The sequence below is a fragment of the Eurosta solidaginis genome, chromosome 4 (genome assembly GCF_040869045.1).
Source record: "Eurosta solidaginis isolate ZX-2024a chromosome 4, ASM4086904v1, whole genome shotgun sequence".
NCBI classification, from domain to species: Eukaryota; Metazoa; Arthropoda; class Insecta; order Diptera; family Tephritidae; genus Eurosta; species Eurosta solidaginis.
Window position 1 is genome coordinate 222,896,346 of NC_090322.1, and position 23,296 is coordinate 222,919,641.

General features: G+C 32.9%; 1 protein-coding gene across 5 annotated transcripts in view; it reads left to right on the forward strand.

Annotated features, from left to right (window-relative positions):
• Nucleotides 1–23,296, forward strand: part of Mnr (Membrane-bound Notch regulator) — a 179,762-nt gene that overhangs the window by 148,798 nt on the left and 7,668 nt on the right. For all 5 annotated transcript variants that reach the window (XM_067784834.1, XM_067784837.1, XM_067784835.1 and 2 more), the window contains one exon: nucleotides 7,580–7,753. In XM_067784834.1, the coding sequence (XP_067640935.1) occupies nucleotides 7,580–7,753 (174 nt within the window). The remainder of the gene's footprint in view (nucleotides 1–7,579; nucleotides 7,754–23,296) is intronic.

Genomic DNA, 23,296 nt, shown 5'->3' on the forward strand with positions numbered 1-23,296 from the left:
CCGATACTCAAATGTGTCGTTCCTTTGAGCTGGAGGATGAAACGCCGGTTCACATTCTCTGCGAATGCGTCGCTCTGGCAAGGCAGAGACTCTCCCATTTAGGTGGTGTGACTCTGAAGAGGTGATCAGATACATCAAAAGCCCCCACAGACAAAATTAGGCTGAAAAGTCATGCACAATAGATCTACACAAAGGTCGCAGTGCTTCCAGGCCTAATAATAATAATAATGTCCGACCGTCCGTTAACGCGATAACTTGAGCAAATATTGAGCTATCTTCACCAAATTCGGTACACGGGCTTATATGGACCTAGAATAGATTGGTATTAAAAACGACAGAAATCGGACGATAACCGATAAGCTAATGAAATTTGGTAAGTGGATTGGTTTTATGACGCAAGATATAAATTCCAAAAAATTTTGGAAGAAGGGTGTGGCACAGCACACATTCAGAAGAAAAAAATTTGGAGGTTTATGAAGGCCGTAAATCAAAAGCTTGTAAAGGTATTTCATTGAAATTCGGCAGAGACACTAACCTTTCCAAATTATATGGACAGAGTGAAGATAACCAAAATCGGTTTAAGACCACTCCCATTTTTCCTAAAGGTTTAACCTTAACACTAAGCAAAAAACAACAGCGTTTCAAGTACACAGCTAGATATGTAATGCTCGGTTTCTACAGAGCTTAGAATTTCTTACTTGTTAAGTTTTCCTTTTCACACAGGGAAACTTGCTTCATTAAGCAAACATCTGTCAGCACCCCCAAAAGAATATTACAATGTTACAAAGAATAGTTAAAATGGATAGAAGTCATTAACCCATAACCATAAAGACAATCGAAATAAAATTCATTGACAATTATTTACAGATGTTGCATCTAGTTTGAAAAATCGACTATTGATGTTTATTGGAACGATTTTCCGTCATCCCTTTGTTCTCAACGGAAACTGACAAGGATGATGGCACAATGCCGAAACCGGTTTTGTCTGCAAACCAAATTAGACAAGAAATGACGGAAAATCGTTCCAATGTACATCAATTATCCACCCTGTCGGAAAATCAACGAAATAAAATGAGTTAAAAACAAGTAACGAAAGCTAAGTTCGGGTGTAACCAAACGTCATATACTCAGCTGAGAGCTTTGGAGACAAAACAAGGGAAAAAAAATTTAGCAAAATGAACCTAGGGTAACCCTGGAATGTGTTTGTATGACATGTGTATCAAATGAAAGGTGTTAATGATTATTTAAAACGTAGTGGGCCTTAGTTCGATAGGTGGACGCCTTTTCGAGATATCGCAATAAAGGTGGACCGGGGGTGACTTTAGAATGTGTTTGTAAGATATGGGTATCTAATTAAAAGTATTAATGAGGGTTTTAAAAGGGAGTAGCCCTTAGTTGTATATGTGAAGGCGTTTTCGAGATATCGACCAAAATATGGACCAGGCTGACCCAGAACATCTTCTGTCGGGTACCGCTAATTTATTTATATATGTTTAACCACGAACAGTATTCCTGCCAAGATTCCAAGGGCTTTTGATTTCGCCCTGCAGAACTTTTTCATTTTCTTCTACTTAATATGATAGGTGTCACACCCATTTTACAAAGTTTTTTCTAAAGTTATATTTTGCGTCAAAAAACCAATCCAATTACCATGTTTCATCTCTTTTTTCATATTTGGTACAGAATTATGGCATTTTTTTCATTTTTCGTAATTTTCGAAATCGTAAAAGTGGGTGTGGTCATAGTCGGATTTCGGCCATATTTTATACCAATATAAAGTGACTTCAGATAAGTACGTGAACTAAGTTTAGTTAAGATATATCGATTTTTGCTCAAGTTATCGTGTTAACGGCCGAGCGGAAGGACAGACGGTTGACTGTGTACAAAAACTGGGCATGTCTTCTACCGATTTCGTCCATTTTCACAGAAAACAGTTACCGTTACAGAATCTATATCCCTACCAAATTTCACAAGGATTGGTAAATTTTTGTTCGACTTATGGCATTAAAAGTGTTACGACCATTTTGAAATTTTCTTTTATCTTTTTATTTTGTTGCACCATATCATTATTACTGGATCGAATGTTGACATAATTTACTTTTATACTGTAAAGATATTAAATTTTTTGTTAAAATTTGACTTTAAAAAAATTTTTTTTTAAAAGTGGGCGTTTTCGTCATCCGATTTCGCAAATTTTTATTTAGCACACATATAGTAACAGGAGTAATGTGCCTACCAAATTTCATCATGATATCTTCAACGGCTGCCAAATTACAGCTTGCAAAACTTTTAAGTTACCTTCTTTTAAAAGTGGGCGATGCCACACCCATTGTCCAAAATTTTTCTGATTTTCTATTTTGCGTCATAAGGTCAACGCACCTACCAAGTTTAATCGCTTTATCCGTCTTTGGTAATGAATTATCGCACTTTTTCAGTTTTTCGAAATTTTCGATATCGTTCATTTTAAATAGCGATCTGATATGAGCGCCCAGAAACCTACGTTCCAAATTTCATCAAGATGCCTCAAAATTTACTCAAGTTATCGTGTTTAGAGACGGACGGACATGGCTAAATGAATTTTTTTTTTTCACCCAGATCATTTTGATATATAGAAGTCTATATCTATCTCGATAAGTTTATGCAGTTACGGATTACCGTTATGCGAAGAAAGTTAATAAACTCTGTGAGCTCTGCTCAGCTGAGTATAACAACTAGATGTTTCACTAATTATTTCATTAAACCTCTGTGTGAAACTAGCGTAGGCTTCAAATTCAATTCTTCCATTTTGAATATACTACTACAGCTTTTCCAAAACAGGCAGCTGATTACGTTTTTAGTAGTCAGAGTATTTTATTCAAGGGTATACGATATATCATTCCGTTTATTTGTTAACTATGTAACTACAATTTTTGAGAATTCGGTTTTTAAGCAAGATTTAACAACATAAAATACCTTCATGTCTATAAGTTCCTTAATTTACAACGCATCTAAATTTTTTTGTTTCAATCAAGGCGAATTCAGTACCAGATGTTTGTATCCCAATAGCTGATTGCTGCTCCTGGATTATTTTTCATACAACGCCTTGTACAAGAATGTGTCAGTTAATTGAAATCAATGCAAATTTTGTTTTGACTGACATTTTTCTATACGGCGAATTGGCTGAATTAACTTTACCATAACCTTGTATGGACCCGCGTTGGTTTGAATATGCAAATTCAGTAAGTTTTCTACGCTTTCCCGAAAATTTCTAAAAAAAAAAAAAGATACGTGGCTAACGAATAAACGGGACGATACTGTGAAATTCAGAGACTAATTTTTGCATACCAACAATACCTCTGGAGCGCGGTTTCGAATAAAAGTGGAATTTTTTTGCAAACCAATTTGTGCTTCTTTCTGGAGTGTTGCTAATCTAAATTTTCGAATGTTTAAATGTTTACTTTCACAAGTCAACCAAAAAGGAAATTTACTAAATCAGCATTTAACAAGTTTACAGTTTTGCATAGCTCATCATCAGCATCATTTACATAAATATTTATATCACCAACATCTTTATACTTTTTACAAGATCACCTAATCTGTCTTACTTTAAACGATTCCAATCCAAAAGCAAGCAAGAAAACCAAACGCAACAACTCTCCTTTCTAACAGCCTCATACTAACACACGCACACTAACACACAGTCACTTTGGCATATCCATGCACATAACAGAGCTACAAAATAAGAGTTAACCAAAAAAATCAATTCAGTCTCTCACGGAGAGGAACCTTTTTCAAAGTACGTAATTTCTTATGCATGAGAAATAGATTGCACGTATTCTTAGGGAGAACAGCAGATCGAGCGACACTAGCGCCATCTGACATACAAAAGTAGGCAATCTTCAAATTTTGCTATATGTAAAGTATAAAAAAAATCGTTATTTTCTTTGGCTATGAGTGTTTTAACACTTTGCAAGTGAAACTATTTTTCCCACTTTTAAGTAATTTTCAAACGTTCTTCTTTTATATAGTCAATCCTGCACTAAAAGCTGCCAACTCCTTTTCACTCAAAGAGACTTTTTGATACTGATGGAAAGGGGGCGAATTTTGCGCATGATGGTATTATGTGTTTGATGTCCAGAATCGATAAAAGTTACTAAAAATAAAGGCTCCTAACATCAACAAATTTACGAAAAGGATTTAACTCAATAAAATTGCAACACGCTTTGAAATTCAGAACCTTGAGTGATATTTACATTCAATTGAGTTTTTTGCTGTACTGTTAAATTTTTGGGGATGGAGCTAGCAGCCTTTACCGCGTCGTTGAAGTAATGCTTTTTCCTAAATTTCTCGGAAATTTTACCAAATTTAAGTGCTTTTTCATAAAACCACAATTGCTTGTTGTTTATTCATTTGGCTAAGTGCATTTTATAGCGAATATATTTCTTTAGATGGCGCAAGGATTAAAATTTTGAGAGGTTGAACTGGCTGGTAAATAAAGACCTCACATCAACTAAATATGACGATAGTGAGAAATTTTGAGACTTCTTTTTTCTTCTCCTAACTTCTTTTATTCTTCTCCCTCCCTCTATTAATCTTCTCAGTCTCCTCATTTGGCTCTTTCTCTTGCTTTTATTTATGTAAGTTTCCTCTTTCCCTGCTTCTTCATCCATTCGTCCACCTCCTCCCTTTCTTCTTGTTTTTCCTTTCTAATCCCTCTTCAATGCCGTTTGTCCTAACCTATTTTCTCTTATTCTTGTTTTAGTTCTAGTTCCTATTCGGAGTCTCAGTCTCAGTCCCAGTCCTAGTCCTAATCCCAGTCCCAGTCCGTCTCTGGTATACTTCCCGAAAAAAAGCATCGTAAATACTAATATAGGCAAATTTATATACCAAATTTCAAGCAAATCGAATAGGACGTATGTAAATAGGTATGTGGGTATTATTAATTCTTGTCTTTATTTCGGCTTCGCATGCATATTTATCAGTTTTGCCAGGTTGATGCGACTAAATCGAATATCACAATGAACTTTAGAGCTCTTATCAACAGCTTTCATTTGATATCCATATTGTATAAACACATTCTAGGGGTACCCGGTCCACATTTTGGGCTATATCTCGAGACCATAGCCTCCCAGTTGTATGAAAATTATCCTGTACTATAGCACTCATCAACAGCTTTCATTTGATATCCATATTGTATAAACACTTTCTGGGGGTACCCGGGTCCACGTTTTGATCTCAAGACCCTAGGCACGTAGCGAAAAAAAGGTAGACGTTGGCCGATTCTTAGACTTACCCAATATGCTCACAAAATTTCATGAGAATCGGCTCAGCCGTTTTGGAGGAGTTAAGCCTCTAATACCGTGACAGAAGAATTTTATGTATTAGATTCCCTTTCCTATCCAAATTTCTGTATCTTGTTGTATTTCTATTCGTAGTCACATTCTGATTTCTATTAATAATTTTACTCCTATTCTTTTTTCCTGTTCCTATATCTATTTTAACTTCAATTCGATTTCAATTCCTGTTTCCATTCCTACTCTTATCCTTTCTCTCTCCATTTCACACCTCTCCTTTCTTAAACTAGATTGTTAGTACAATTTCGCGACGTCGCAAATTCAGGCATTTTTCAGTAGGGGTCTTGGTTCCGCCTATTTCTCGAACATCTGTATTAAGTCTAGGTTTTGACGAGATCACATAAGAATCTTTAAGTCCATAAGGCTTCTCACATACATATTTCCTCTTTTCGTATGATACTATGCGACCATGTAGAAACTAAAAAGTGTTTCAAGAAGTCATTCTTACAATTTTTGTTCCTTTCTTATTATCCTTTTTCTAAAGTTTTTCTCACACTTTCGTCCTTTCTTCATCCTTTGCGCCATCCCTTAACCTATCTCTCTCTCAGCCCCTACCGTTACTTTTGTCTCCCCTCCTTTTTGAATCTATTTTTCTCCTCAATGCTTATTCAATACTCCTCTTTCCTCTGGCTTTTTCTCTACCCCTACATCTGCCTTTTCCTTGACCCCTACTCCTCTGGAGATTTATTCATTTATTTTGTTTTTTGCACCAACCAAGAGAGCTGTGTTTTATTTCAACTAAAATGACCAACGCGATTGGATCTCATATCATGGCTACGAGACAGACCATTTTCGGAACGCATGAACATCCAAGTGTAGATATTGTACGAATTCAATGCAATTCCGCTTATTTGCAACCTTCTACTAACGCTCGTATCACTAAACTGTTGAATAAATAATTCCACTATTCAATAATGCAAAATGCCCTTTATTAAAGTACTTCACAATACTACTTCTCGACAAACAGCGTGCTTAAATCAAACTGAATCTATGATTGTTCAGATTGCGCTCTTTTATACACTTCGATTTCCTCGTTCCATACTTATAGGCGTTTCCAGAATTTACTTAGTTACAGCTATAAAATTATAACTGCAAATGCACATGTATAGCTTCTCATATGCGCGTGTATATGTGAGTGATACTTTCAAAAATAATTGCCTACTTTTGGGAGTATCTCAAATATATGCATGTGTTTGTGCGTAGCTCTCCGCTGCTTGTATGGACATGTGTGTAGACATAATGATTATTTTGGTTATGTGCATACAAATCACTGCTTAGTACTGGCTTAGAGATGATAGTATCGCTTAGCGTTGCTAATATTCGTCACAATATTATATTTCCGAAAAAAAAACATATCATCGGCTTGGAGTATAGACCTGTTAGGTGACAAAAATTAAAACATGTATGGCTGGAAAAAATTGCTTTACCCTTAATTGAAATTGTACAAAATTAACTCAATGTAAAGTTTGTTCGCTAGATGATGCAGTATCTCCTGGTCTAATTTTTTTCAATAACAGAGCTTAGCAGGTTTATCCTCTTATCCGACGATATGTGACATTTGAACGATAGACGTAAAAACAATAACCAGCCGTGGGTACCTGTTGCTCATAGTTACCTCTTGGTCCCATTCTGTGCATCTTTCTATCCAGCGTCACAAACGGAAATCTTCGTTTGCAGAAGTAAAGTTTGCTTTAGGAAAGAAACCGAAATGGTGGAAAGTTACTTTGGAGCTCTGTTGCATATAAACACATATTCCAGCACATACCTAATACTACTAACGCATATTATAAACATTTTCATAAAGTTCCGCCACATATTGTAAATACGCGAGTAATTTACATTCCCATCAATGTTGTCAACTTGTCATAACATTATTTATTATCAGCCCATTTGCCAGTTTATTCACAACCCACATGCTAAATATACAAGCACACCAACAAATATACTTGAATTCACTCATTCATCCTTTCCTATTTCGCATACATAAAACATATTTCCTCTTTGACATTTTTTTTACCCTAATCTTAGTCTTTATTTACGATGGTTATTTTTATTTATTTTTTCTCACTAAAATTCTTTTTTTATTATATTTACTTTGTTTTTTGGATCCAAAACAAACATATGAATATAACATTTTATTAAATCAACAATCACAACAACAACTGTTACAATAAATAAACAAAATATAAACGCCTACCCGCGTTTTTCGGTCAAAATATTTTGTCGCGCCATTTGCGTCACTTCAGAATATGGACGCGGCTGCGGAGACATTGGCTGTTTGCCCACTGAAGAATGTGTCATCACTAGCGATTCGTGCAGCTACACTCAACGCGAGGGCAAAGACTGCGGCAACTATCCGAAATGTCAGAGGAAACCAGGCTCCAGCTCGTCTTTGGCTTCGGCGCCAGTTAATCCGTCAGGTGATTATATTTTTTATTTATTTTCATTTGATTTTCAGCTTATTTTTTTTGGTTTAGCGAATACCTCTATGACAGATATATATGTATTATTCTTAATAACTTTTGTTTTCTTACATTTTTTTTTATTTTCACTGTGGGAATTAAAATTGATGTTTGTGTGTGCAAGTGCTTTTATTTCTAAGCTCAAGTTAAAAAAGAAGTAGCACGAATCTATTAAAATTTAAAGCACATCTAGAAATATATAAAAATAGCTACAGCTGTGTTCACGAGAATAGTACGCTACTTATTTTGTGATCACAAGTGTATATTGATATCAATTTCTTTGACATCACCGAATTTTTTTTTTTTTTTTACATTCAAAAATATTTTGTTGTTTTAAATAAAACACAATGGAATATCAAGTACAGTCAGGGCATGTAAAAGGATACAACTTAGGTTGTTTTTTCTTGTGAGCGCCGATATGTCCTTTGACATAACACCGGATTCTCCCATGTGGTAGGTCACCGAAAAATCTATACCATGTAGGCTGCTAATAATCCTAGTCAATAATTTTTACCTCAAAGTACCTTCTTCGTTGTCGGTTGCCAGCTCGAAAGATCGAAAACGCCTTATTCTAGATTTTCTTTAAAAAACGTCCTATCTTAGAATCTTTTTGTTTTTTGTGATAAACCATTTCATCACTTTTTCATTGCTCTTTTCATTACATCTGCAGAAGGTTTCTGTCAGGATTTTTATGATGAAAAATGCAAGCCGAACGCTCGGTCACTGTAAGTGCCACGGATAGAATGCTATTCAATACTATCACAATTAGAGGCGTTCACAACTACACGGGTAATAAAACGACATTAAGGCTTCAAAGACGCTAACTCTTGAAGTGTAGCGATGACATTTTTTGCGGAAGTGGTTAGCACGCGATCTACCAAATGCGTATGGTTCTGATACTGACATGTTGTTCTAAAATAGGAATCCAAGCTTTCGTTTGAATATAAGAAGTACTGCTTCTGTAGATACAGAAATTTTGATGGGTTCAAATCATCGAGTCACTTCATATGTAACTGTCTTGCTCCGACTGACTTACTCCAATCTTTCGAGGATGAATATCAGTTTAAGTCAAAGCTACATCATATACTCGCAGCAATTATCTTACTACTTATAGCTAACAGCATCGCATTGAGTTTTAATGCAGTTCTAGTAAACTACTGCCATCGCGGCGGGCAGATTATCTAAATAAGGTTGAAAAGCTTGGGTGAGAGCAACTCACTCTTCCACTCCGTTAAATTTCTGTCCATTGTGACATATATTTACCAACTAGATACTTGCTTTCTTTTTTTTAATTAAATAGAAGGTAGGGATATACCGCCTTACCTCCAATAACTGTTTCCCAAGGCAATAACTGACTGCCAACCTCGCCAATAACGGTTCCCAAGAATTTTATGTAGACTTTTCTTTTTCAAAATCACAAAACTCTTTTACTTTAGAAATAAATAAACGACAAACCCAATTTTAGTTCCCAAAATGTGACACAAATATTTATTTTGATTATGTAGAATTTATTTTTGATTTGATAATGATAATGAGTAAGGAGCTTACCGGTTAAGATATCAACACAGTACTTGCGCGATCACTCCAAATTATTTGAATCTCTACTTGAAATTTATATCACAAAACCACCTAACCGAATTGGTAACACACCGCTTTAAAAGATCACTGCGAAAATGGTAACATCACATCACATTGAATTACATGGCTAATTACGAAAAGGCGCTCAATCATCAAAAAAATAACATTTAGCTCAAAACTGTACTTTATCTAATTACAAAAAAAAATTTTTTTAATTATATATTTGTTCTTGCTTTGCTATTTTTTAGTTTGCTTCAGTCATAATCCAATCATTGCAATCATGTAACACATAGAAAAATTTGGCATACAAAATCCTAAATTTGCATGCCTGAAATTATGCACCAAGTTTTTTTTTATTGTATGTCATTACTAGAAAACGGACTTATGCCCGGTTTTTCAGTACGAGTTTAAACTACAGTTAAAGTTGACTAGAGTTTAACCTTGCCACTTTGTTTGATTACATAAAATGTTGCTGCTCATCTCAGCTTAAGCAGCCAAAGTGGCAGGGTTATGCTCTAGTCAACTTTAATTGTAGTTTAAACTTGCACTGAAAAAGCGGGCACTAATGTAAATCAAAGCGCCTATGTTTATGTAGTATATATTTACAATCAAAATCAATGAGTTATTTATGAAATGGAGGAACGAAATCCTATATGCGTCACTGTGTAACGTTCTCAATAGCAGACACATATTTTTAGGCGCATAATTTTTCACAAAATACAATAGCTTTACTTACTAAATTTAAACATCTAAAATTACATTTGTTTATAGTTTCATAGTTGATCCCAAGCATGATTTAACTTTAAACGCGTAGCAAATGTTTGTTATTCAATTTAACAGCAACCATTCAACACACAGCAGCGAAAAGAAAAATTGCAGTGCAAATTATTATCAAATTTCGTCAATTAAATTCTTCTTCTACTTTATTTTCGCTATTTTAAGAAAAAAGTTCTATGAATTTTGTAACTGAAACTACGCAAACGAATTTCAAAAAAATCGAAAACTGGAGAAAATATTAACAAAATTTTAAAAGTTTTTATTTGAGTTTCTTTGACTAACCAGTGTTGTAGTCCCTTTAATTTTGGTCTTAGTCTATACATGTGAAAAAATTCGAAAATTCGAGAAAATTTTACGAATATTTCGAAGTTACGTAAATTTTGATCTTTTTATTTAAAGTTTTCTGAATTTCAATAAGTACTTAAGCAAATTTTGTAACTCAATAAATTTTAGTCTGCATCTATGCAAATCCATCTCGCTTTCGAGGTTTTTATTTGGACTTCTCTGAATTTTTTCGAGTATGCAATTTTGTAGCCGTATTATTTTTGTCTTAAACTACGCTAATCAATATCGACAAAGATTTGTAAACAATTCTAAAACTTGAAAAATTATTACGAAAGCTTCGAAACTTTTATTTGGAGTTTTCTGAGTTTCTGTGACTATGCAGTATTGTAGTCCAATCAATTTGGTTTGCAGCTATATAAACCAATCTCAAAACTTTTCTAAAAGTCTCGAAAATTTTCCGAAAATTTCGAAATTACAAAAATTTTTAAACTTTTTGTTAAGATATGGTTTTCTGAGTTTTTTTGAGAATTCTGTTTTGTAACTCCATAAATTTTAGTCTGAAACTGTGCAAATCAATCTCGAAAACGTTTTCACGAATCTTAAAAAAATTTTGAGATTTGTATGTGCTTTTCTCTGAATTTTTTTGAGTATGCAACTTTTTAGTCCGATTATTTTACTGTATAAGTACTCAAATCAATACTGGCAAGGTTTTGTAAGAAGTTAGAAAACTCGAGGAAATTTTGTGAAAATTTCGAAGTTTTTATTTAAAGTTTTCGGAGTTTCTTTGATTATTCAGTATTGTAGTCCAATGATTTATGGTCTGAAACTAGGCAAAACAATGTCGAAAAACTTTGAAAAAATTCGAAAGTTCGAGAAAATTTTACGAGAATTTCAAAATTTCGAAAATGTTGAACTCTTTATTTCTGAATTTTTGTGAGTATACAGTTTTGCAACTCGACTGCAAACTCACAAAAACTCAGAAATATCAAAAAAAAAATTTTGAAATTTTCAAAAACTTTATGGAGTTTTCGAACTTTAAGGCAAATTTTTTAAAAATTGTTTTGTCTAGTTTCAGTTACGAAATTCGTAAAAGGTGTTTAAAAAAAATGTTGGCACATAAAACAAGAAAAAAATCATTGACGAAATTAGAAAACATAAAATGCCACTGCTATTCGATCATATATCGTCGGTCCAATGCCAAAGTCACGAATGTGCATATTTGATGTTTTGAGAAAAACGCATAACACATTGTTAAAAATAGAGATTTAGTTTTGTATTTTTCAACCACCATTGGAAGGTTTACCTTTGTAAACCACTAAGTAATATTAATTGAAAAATATTTTTTTTTTTCTCAAAAAAATGCACATTTATTGCTTTGGCTTTGCAAAATTTGACATATATAATATTTCTTTAAAACAAAAATGGCACATTCGTAACTTTGGCATTGTACCGACGATATGTAATACTCCTATATTGCTAACAGAAAATGCTCTCAATGTGTTTTGAATTCGAAATCAAAACAAGACAGCCTATAAAATTGTTGTGATTGTAGCAGCATAAGTGTGACAAGAAAAAATTTAAATTTTGTTACATTCGATTATTGAATACAAAAACAAAAACGTTTAAACAGCAATATATCGGCACTCTGATGTTTGGGAATGTACCTAGCCTTTTGTAGCAATATAGGAGTATTACATACATACATATATGTATTCGATGCTGTACTTATATATAATTAACTATAACTATCTCTGTCACTCTTATATTACTAAACAAACTAACAACTACATCTCTCTATTTTTCTTTAACCCTCTGGACGCTGCAATGGTACCCAATAAAAAACCCAACTAACTAACCTGAAAATTCCATATTTTGCATGTACAGGATCTAGTTATAAACCAAGTCCTGATCATGCCATCTTTTCGTCTGCATCATCTAATCCCACACTTAACACACATACATACTACAGTAGTGCCTCATCATCGGCCACTGGTAATGGCAACGCATCACCGGGTGGTGGCAGTGGCCTTACTAATAACATAAAAAACGGTGGCTATATGAGTAAAAATGGCAATAACATAATTAATAGAAATTATGGTAACGGTAACGATGACAACGGCAACGCCTCGCCCAGTAATGGACAAAAGCTGCGCCCGAATAGTGCCACCGGCGGCATAGATCCACACTATGTCTTTGGTGCACCACAGTCAGTGCCGATTTTACCTAATTTACCCATTTTTCCATATAACTCACCAACACAAGCACCATCATTTCAACAATTTCCTCAACCTAATCATCCAGGTAGCGTACAAAATCCATTTTATCCTGGAGGTTTGCAGCCCGTAAATCCCTACAGTCCACCGTTTGTATTTGGTCAACAACCATATTATTCAATGCCAGGCGGTACTGGTGGTCCACCCGGCGGCAGTAATGGTATATTGGGTGGTAGTGGTGGTGGCTTGGCTGCGCCAAGCAGTTATTATGGCAGCAGCAATGTGGGCTATCAAAATCCGAATATGTATAATAAACCACCACCACAATATCAAAATCAGAATCCATATAATCGTCAGACGCAAGCACATCCATCTGGAGCAGCAGCGCATTGGGGTGTTGGTGTGGCGGCAAGTTGGCAGTCAATGTTTATGGTAGCGTGCGGTTATGCTTTGTTGACGACGTTTGTGTCGCAGTATTTGACGTGTGGCCGCAGCACGTAATGTTGCATGATGTCCATGTGGCAGGGTTGTTATGAGCGTTGTATAGTGTTGGTATTATTATTGGTCAGTGGTTTTTTAAAATTAAAATTTTCTTTGAAATATTTCGTTCCTACGCAATGAAAAATATGTAATGTTATAGGTTTTTGTTAATTTATCAATTAATTATCAGGAAACAAATAATATTGAAAATATACCAAAATATATAGGTAAAATTGATTCAAATAAGAAAGAGTTTTTAAATTCTCTTTTTGTTTCGATTTTATTTTTATACCAAATTTTTATTTTTATTTCTCCGTTATCGTACCTCTGATTACGTAGCGACTGGTAACTAAAACAAAATGTCATTCAAATCGATTGACTTAATCAAAGGACTTGAAATTTGCGATAATTTACGTTAATCTACATTCAATGAAATATGGAATTGGTTTTTTTCTATACAAATTTCTTTCTCAATTTAGTGTACACTTTTTCACAACCAAAGAAAATTTTCATATATATTAGAGAGATTTTCTTGTTTCCTATAAAACTTCTTGGTTTTCAAGAGGATATTCCCATTAAGGCAAGCAATCATTCCCATTTTGGAAAAAAGTTTTTCAGTGTTCTTATTTGTAGATACGAATTGACCATATATCAGTTTTGGACCATCATATTTTTCACCCATTATTATATACCCCAAAATTTTAGCTCAACCCTAAAATTAGCTTGTATAGGTATGTATGCGGCTACTAAGCTTTAATTATAATCACAACTCAGCTAAAAGCTATTGATGACATTAATGGCTAAACGAAAAAGTAAAGTACCATTAAAATAATTACTTGAACTACAATGACAGTTGGGATAAATATCTAATACTCACCATTACAATGTTAAAGTATGTGCCATGTACACATTTAGACTAATAGGTCAAAGGTCAAAGTTATTTTCGTGCTTCATTATTGGCGACAATTTCGGAACTTTTAAAAAGACTGCAGTTGTGTTTTCGAATTTATATTAGTAGTTCTATATATGTTTATATATTAAGTAGAGTCTGATCAAATCAGTTGGCAGTATTTTCTTTTGAGCGAAGCAGATTTTGACTAGTCAAACAAATTTGCTAATTTTATTTTTTGTTAACACTTGAACTCATTTATTACGAATGCTCTGTTAAAATAGATATAAGGATTATGCCCTAAATGATGGACGCTTAAAAGCAGTTATTTGACATATTCGCGTAAAGAGAACTATTTCCGTTTTTCTAGGTTTGACAGCCCATCCAGATAATCACACAAAAATTTGCCTCTGACCGCAGGCACCCAATCCACAGCCACTTCCTTCACGGTCCACTATAAACTCATTCACTATCACAATCCAAAATCGAAGTGATAGAACAATAATTTCCTTCATGCCTTCTTTCCCCACCAATTCTATTGCGCCGAAGTTTTTCATTGCACCCCACTTGACTTCTTAAGGTACAACATAATGAACATACAGATGAATCAGACGTTCCAAACCTTTTAGGTGTGACGAAAACAGAACTAATGGTCTGCAATTCGTCGAAGATTTATGAGAGAACTAAAAGTAGAGGTATCTTAAGCCAGTTTCCAAGATATTGATATGTAGCCCATTTAAATTTTATTCATGTAAATAATGACCACCCAGCGGCGGGAAATTCCCAAAGAACTTTGGAGCTGTGCAGAAATAATACGGTTCCGACGACTTCTGAGGCTTGAGATAATTAACTAACTACATCAGTTGGACTTTCGCTTTCTGTGCTTTCTGTAGAGCGCAAAGAGACAGTTATTGCATGGGCTGATATATCTAGGACCTAGAAATGAGATTTTACTCCTCTAAATACCTTCAGTACGTTGAAACTGAAACTGGTTTCAGTAGATTTGAATTGGTTCTAGTTTTCAATGTCTTTGTACTTATGAAAGTGATACAAACACTTTTTTTTTCACTTTCACTTTTGATTTGATTGTAAGTTTAAGCGAACCAAAGCCCTTTGGAAAGGTATAAGCCCATTTAAGGGTATGTACTTGTTTTAAATTTTTTCGGTCTGTGTTATGACTCAGAAGCGGTAGATACTCCTCGTTATTCATCGCCCTACCAGCTATCTACTGGATGTTTTTGGTATTCTGTTCAAACTGACAGTCGAAATGCGGCTTAGCTTGCAAAGTGGAGTTTTCCAAAAAATCTTCTATTACGCTTTCAGATACGTTCGTGTTAGGTGCCACAGGCAATTGTGCTTCCAATTTCAATAACACAGCTCCCGATTCGTATTTATGCGAGTTCTAAAATATACTAATATCTATTCAATAACAGAGAATGGATAACAACGATGATCACAAAAAGAAAGCTCAGTAAGATCTCTTCACGCCGATTTCCTATTCATAATTTCAAAGCGAAATATAAAACCTTCTCCCTTACAGCATTAACAAAAATCGAGTACGCGCTTCCATCTTCCCGCCTGTTACCAAATTTCGGTTAATATAATATAATACATTCAGACGTGATCCTCATATAAGGTTTACGGATCATAAAATTCGATTCATTTGAATTAAGGTCTAACTTGCTATAGAATTTTATGTCTTATTTTATTAAACGTGTTATAGATTGTTCTATTTATGAGTAACTCGGCTCAAAAAGCCTCCATCGATCGCACTCTAAAACGCAACTTACAAGTTTCGAAACAAAATTGTGTCCCCAGTAACCTCACTACGGTAGGCAGCTTGTCGATGGTGTGATGACTTAGCCGAACTCTATATCGCCCGAGTATATGTCCCAAAGTTTGAAAGTTAGCATCGACATCGAGGACGCGAAGATATAGTGATACAATTCGTTATCTATCTCTCCTTTTCAAAAACGAATTTCCCTATATAAGAATCACAAACTCGGTTGATTACCATGCCTATTTTCTATATACAAATAAAATAGTACACATATAGGGCACATATGTGTAGGTCTGTCGATTTTTTCCCTTGTATCTGGCTATAAAAAAACTTTACTTTTTATGAAAAAAATATACATACACAATAATTTTATATATTAATGGATGGTTTGAGTGCGAGCAACTTGTCCCAAATATTTTCATACCCAGCTCATGTTTAAGCGTTAGCAGAACCATAAAGCTACAAAGCTATCAACCTAGTCATTATATCGACCTTATTCCTACATTACATTGGCAGCATTGAACATGTTAACCAAATTTCGTTGAAAAATACAATGTTTAAAACCCTGATCAAATAGACAATATTAATTTTTTATTTTATTTATAAAAAGATTTTTTGGAATCATTAAGAAAACTTCCATACATATTGAAAACTTTTTTGTTTTAAGAAAAATTGTATGTGTTGTTTTGAGAAAGAAATTGCAATGGCAAAAAATCATTAAAATTTTGTAAAAAAAAAAAATTTTGGGTGTAGAATTGATATCTGCTCACAAGTTTTCAGAGTTACGATGGCTTTGGGGGGAGAGCTCCCCCAGTCCTACGCCCCGTGGATACGGCAACAGGTTTACCTAAATTACTAATTTTTGACTTCCGAATCTCATTTTCAAGAAAGAAGAACTTAATTTTGAAATATATGCAGTATTTTACGTAAATAAATAAAAACAATAAAACATGCTGTTAAAATAATATGCATACTATATATTAAAATAATACTAGACTACACCAATAGCGATTACTGAACCAAAAACGCATACAAAAAACCGCTGAACCGTTGTAAGATATAATAAAAAAATGTTAAGTAAATAATTAACTTTTTTATACAACAGCCACAACGACATACAAAATGCAATAATATATAAGGAAAATATATAAGCGAATAAACGAAAATATCAAACAACTTCTTAATGTAAACTATGCCTAAGAGTATGTAACATGCAGCTGCAATAATAAAATTGATTATTGGGATTTGGAAATCAACCAATTTCTTTTTTTATTTGTACATGAAAATTAAAATAAGCATTTTGTTTTATTTAAAACCAACCAATTCCACGCAAACACATACGTACCACGTATACGTAACGTTGTTTTTTTTTTTTTTTTTTTTTTTTTGTTTTTTTGTTATATACAGTTATATACAAAAAACCATATTCCAAGATCAAAGAGTTTTTATTTGTTAAGAGCCATCACTCGAAACTTTGGCAACAACAAAGCGACCAATTCATGCCGCATGTTTTCTCAAGGAAGTTTTGCTTATTTTTCTTTAACTGCATACTATTTGTTTATGCGGTGTAATGATTTTGCGTAATTACGATTTTTAGAAAGAGAATTAATTGATTAATTTAATGCAGTCAACAAAATAAACACAAATACGCCACGAAAATGTATTGAAGGCATTTTTATAAATATATCTGACAAAAAAAAAAACAGTGACTACCTTGAGAAAACATCGAGTAATTAGCCAAAGTATCGAGTGACGGCTCTTAACAAATAAAAACTCTCTGCCAAGATCCCAAAGCCGCCAGACGTTACTTATTTTCGGACGAATAAAATGTGTCGTAAACAAGGCTGTGCGCACCTTCAGCGGCCTATATCGGAAAACTGGCCCACGGCCTAAACTAACGGGCGTGCTTACCTTTAGACAACACCCTTACACCTTTTTCTGCAACACATTTTATCTGTCAGAAAATAAGAAAGGTGTCGCGACTCTGGAATCTTGCTCTAATACAAGTGAAGTTAAAAAATGCATGTAAATAATGTTATTAATTTATTTTAATTTGCAGCCATCTATGTTTTTGCAAACCAATGCACATGTCACATATTTTTAGGCATTTATTACAATAATGCAATCATGCTACAAAAACGGGAAATATTTTTTGTGACAAAAAAGGAATAACTTGAGGAATCAAATGTAAATGTGGCAAATTGAAGCATTGAAAAAACTATTTAAAACAAAAAGATTAATAACCATGATTCAATTACTAGAGCTTTGTTCTCCAATGATGAAAGAGCTATGACACTCCCAGTAAGGAAAACGGGAAATAATTCAATGCCCTTTAGCGAAATATGTAGTAGAAATGTGCCTTTAGTAATATATTAGCAGTGATAATAAATTTGTAAATGCCAACGACTTTTGGAGAAATAATTAATTTTCTATTTAATATTTCGTAAATTGATAAAGAGTTAAGTTGGTATGGGCATTTTTTCAGAATTTGTTTGAAGAATGCCGTACGTTAGAATTTTATTCAAAAATATACTATCTCAAAACTTGTTTCAAAAACTTCCTATCTAAGCATAAGTTCAGTGCATTTTGATATAAGAGGGAGTTAATGAAAACCATTCTGAAATAAAGCGTTCCTCAACCTAATTCTGATAAAGGGCGTTTTTGTGACAAATCCTGAAATGGGGAAAAAATTATATTTTGAGATAGGGTGGAACTCTAGTCAGCACCCGCAATGAACTGACAAAAAAAGAAAATGCCTTATTTTCTTAGAACTTTATATTTCGGCCTTGACTTTGACAGAAGAGTTAAGCATTTGTGCGGTTCTGTTACACAGGGAGTTTTTACCTATTTATTCTGAAATTTCGGAAAGCCCTTTCCCGTTTAGGTATTCATGGACGTGTTCCGGATAAACCGTTAATTTAGAATATTCGGAACACGTTCATTTGATACTACTTCACGAGGTCCCAATATTCCGAAAATGAATATACATAATATTCCAAATATACATAAAACGATTCCACAAATTCTTAAATGGAGATGAATGTTCCGAACATACGGAATGAATAAGTTAACATGCCCAATAAGTACATTTCGTTACGGCATCTCCCATATTTACTAATCACATTTTTACGTGAATCGATCTACTAGTCGATTTTTTGACGTTGAGCGCTGAATTTTAAATTGGTTTAGGTTTCAGATGTTCATAGGTTATGAAAGTGCACGTTTCCAATATATCCGTACTTTTAAAAAAATTACGTTTGTTCAGCCACACAAATAAAATAAAAAAAAATTTGTTCTAAGGAGTTATGCAGTTCAGTACTTATCGGGTTTTTGTAAACTGGTTGCTTCCTATTTCTACTACTCATATTTTTTGAAAAATCGCAAAGAAGCAAAACAAATAACGGATGTTAATTCGATTTGGGAGTAAAATGGCTGCAATTGTCAAAAAATTTGTCAGCCGAGCAAACCTCTTGTGATTGAATCGTGATTAATAACAAACAACTTCCGAAGCTAAAAAACAAAAACACACATAAAAACAATATAATCAAATACGAACTAAATCAAACGAATTTTAAATAGCGACATGTATGATATACATATATACTATAAACAGTTAAACAATAATTAGCAGATAAAAGCGTACCAACATTTTTTATGGAGCATGGTATTTTTTTGTATCAAATGGTTTTATTTTTAAACAAAAATATCAAAAAGTAAGGTACATATGTATATATAAAAAAATATTTAAAAAATTTATAAGTATGTCTAAAATTATTTTCGAGCGCCGTGCATTTCCACACATGTTTTGTATTGTATTTCGTCGACTTAAAGTATAAAAATGCTAAAAAAGGACTTTCTTATTTCTCCTTGAAATCCTAGGAAAAAACTGTACAGAGACTGGGGTTACTTTGTTTATATGAAATTATTGTTTTTCCTGCTTTAAAAAACCATTTTAGAAAAAACAATATTTAGCAAGTTTGCACTCTAAACCTAAGATATATTAAGCTCACTTCAAATAATTTTTGCGAAAACTTATTTACAATAAAATTTATTTTCCATATTATAAAAAGAGTTTAATTTTTGAGTAACACACAAAACTTGTAAATTATTTTCATTTTATACAGTTCCGTCCGTATTTACTCATTTGCACATACACAAACACACTCTCATGCATATTAAATATAAACAATTAATAATAAGAAGACGCAAAGCAAATGCGGAAACTGCAACGAAAGCTGTCGTCTATTAAATACATAACAAATTATTTAAATAATTAAATTTAATTTTCATTAAAAAAAAAACACATAAAATATGGAAATCAATATGGTAGTTATTTTCGTAATTTAAATTGATTCTAACTTATATTCTCTTAATGAAGTTTGACTTTTCTAGGTAAAATGAAAAATTAAGCATGAAGTATTACAAAATTCCAAGTCCAGGGAACAAAGAAAATTAACAGCAGTAGAAAAATGCTCAATGACTGCGAAGCTGGCATAGCGAATCCAAGAGATATTTTGAGTGGCTTCCCAAAATGTCTACACCTTTTTCAATTTAAATTCAAAAAAATTAAGTTTCGTTATCAGAATATTTAAGTTCAAGTTCAAGGTTTCCAATTCAAACTCAAAAACTTACAATTCCAGTCAAACAAAAATTACTGTTGAATCTCAAAAAATGTTTAAGTTATTTTTCTTTCATTCAATGGATTGAAATGTGTGCAATATGGTGAAAATTAGCGTTATGTATTTAATAAATGAATATTTCTGAACCTGGGTTGCAATATTCTGAACTTAAATTGCAAATTCGGGACAAGAACTGTAATTTTCTGAAGTTGAGCTGTAGCTTTCTGAATTTTCATTTAAATTTTTGAACTTGAGTTGAAATTTTTTGAATTTGAAATGGAAAATCTAAACATAATTTGAAGTTTTCTGAACCTGAACTGTAATTTTCTGAATTTAAATTGCAATTTCTGAACATTAATTGCATTATTCTGAATTTGAAATGAAAATTCAGAATTTAAGTTTTTTCTGCAAGCAAGTGGCAAATTTCTTAATATAAATTGAAAATTTTAAATTTGAATAGTAATTCTCTGTACATGAGCTATAATTTTCTGAAATTGTGTTGTAATTTTCTGAACTTAAATTGCAATTTCTGAACTTGAGTTGAAATGTTCTGAATTTGAGACAGAAACTCTGAGTTTGAATTGTAATTTTCTGAACATGAATTGTAATTTTCTGAATTTGAAATAGAAACTCTAAACATAAATTGTAATTTTCTGAACCTGTGATTTTCTGAATTTTAATTGGAATTTCTGAACTTTAATTGTAACATTCTGCATTTGAAATGAAAATTCCGAATCTTAGTTTTTTCGGCAAGCAAGTTGCCAATTGCTGAACTCGAATTGAAATTTTCTAAATATGAGTTCAAGTTCTCTGAATTTAAACTGGAAAAAGATGGAGAGGTCTTGAATAAGACTCTTTCGAAAAGAAAATAAATATGGCGTAATTTTGCAGAACGTTTTTCCTTCTTTCCTGGATTTCAAGACATAAATTTGTATTAAAAACCCACATTCAAATTTTTTTAACTAAATTTTTTTTTAACTTTTTGGAAATATATAAAAATTTGGATCAAATTTGATTTGAATTTCCTCCTTTCCACGAACCCCCGAACTGCATTTAACTAAATAGCTAAGATTGAATAAGATATTTTTAGTCGAAAATGTCGATAAAAGTATGACTTTTATTTCTTAGAACAAAAAATTAAGGATTATAATTGATTTGTTTTTCTTTTCTCAAAAATGTGCGTTTAGTTTTCTTATCTACTCAGTAAAAAAAAGACGGGAATAACAAATATACCCTGTATTAATTTATGGCCACAAATGCTCATTTTACCAAACCAAAAAAACATGTTTACTTATTTTGTTTACTCAATTTGACCTGAATTCAGCTTTAAACAAAATAAGTAAAATTATCTAAGAGGTCGCCAAAATCACATCCTTTTGGAAAAATCTAAAGTTTGCAAAATATTTTAACAACAACTCCTAAATACTTGAGTTCAGATTAGGCTTAAATTTTTTTCACTGTAAAATATGTCATTTTTTTTTTAAATTTTATTTCCTATCTCAATAATAAAAGCTTAAATTTAATTGATATTTATTTCAAATATATATATGCTGCAGAAAAAGAAAAAAGTTGTACAACAACAACACGTGGCTTTGGACGAGTGTGTTTGTCAACAGATCGATCATCGCAGGAATGCGGGTTGTGAGACTCGAGAAGAAAAAATAAACAACGATTTTTTACGTTGCATTTTTGCAGTGACATGACAAATGCATAGCCGTGTATTTCCTTAGTATATTTTAAAAAATATGCTACGAAAGTATGTAATGCAATGATGATAGAACATTTGCACAAAATCTTGAACTCCTTTTATATTTTTTATCTTTATAGGAATATTACGAAAAATTATTGTACAATTTTGAGTTTCGTATGGTAGAAGGGTCCAAAGTTACACACATACATACAAAAAAATTATAAATAAAAATATATATCTATTGCGTACAGAACGCAGCTTAAACTAACACAAAGGCATATTAACACAACCCTGCAAAAAATGCGAATAGTCTATAATGAATCCGGGATGAGTCGCAAAGGAATATGTGACTATAGCCAGTTCTGATCTCTTTATATGGGTTGGAGTGATCCCTTTTGTTTGAGTATGTCCTATTGAGAGACCAATTGTACCTGTTTGTGCCTGCACGGGTAGTGTCGGACGGGTCCTCTTTATACCCTTACGGGTATTGTCGAACAGATCATTTTTGTACTGTTGGACACTTTCTCTTTGTACTCCTTTGGGTACTGTTCGTCACGCCCTCTTTGTACCCCTGCGGATAATCCGGACAGATCCTCTTTGTTCTTACGGATTTTATAATTTTTTAAACTCTAATAGAATATTTCATTTTTTTTTCGTATTAGTGTTGTAGAATAATAAAAACAAAACAAATATTACGATAATGGGACATATGGTCCTAGTATTTTAGGTTCGGTATAGTGCTCCGCAGTCTAATGATTCTATTCAATCACATTTAATATTTTTATTTTATTAATTTCGTTGCTGTTTGTTTTTTTTTTCAATTGGCTACATAAATTCCAAACTGACTGATGCTAAATATACCCAAAACTAGTACTAGAGGGGATCAATTATACCCGAATGTGGACAAAAGAGATCAATAGCCAACCACTCTCCTTAGGGATTAATCGCACGATTTTTTTGCAGGGAAGCCAAATTCTTTTGTACGCTTGCATGTAAATACGCACTACTATGTACATAAAAAATTAATAATATTAATGATAATTAAACTAAAGGGCATTTAGTATTGAATTTAGCATTTTTTGTATGCCTTTTGTAATAACTAAACATTGTGTTCATTTTAACATTTAACAAGAAAAAAACGCGTGCTGTCAATAACAATTACTAACAATATAAAAAATAAATAAACGAAC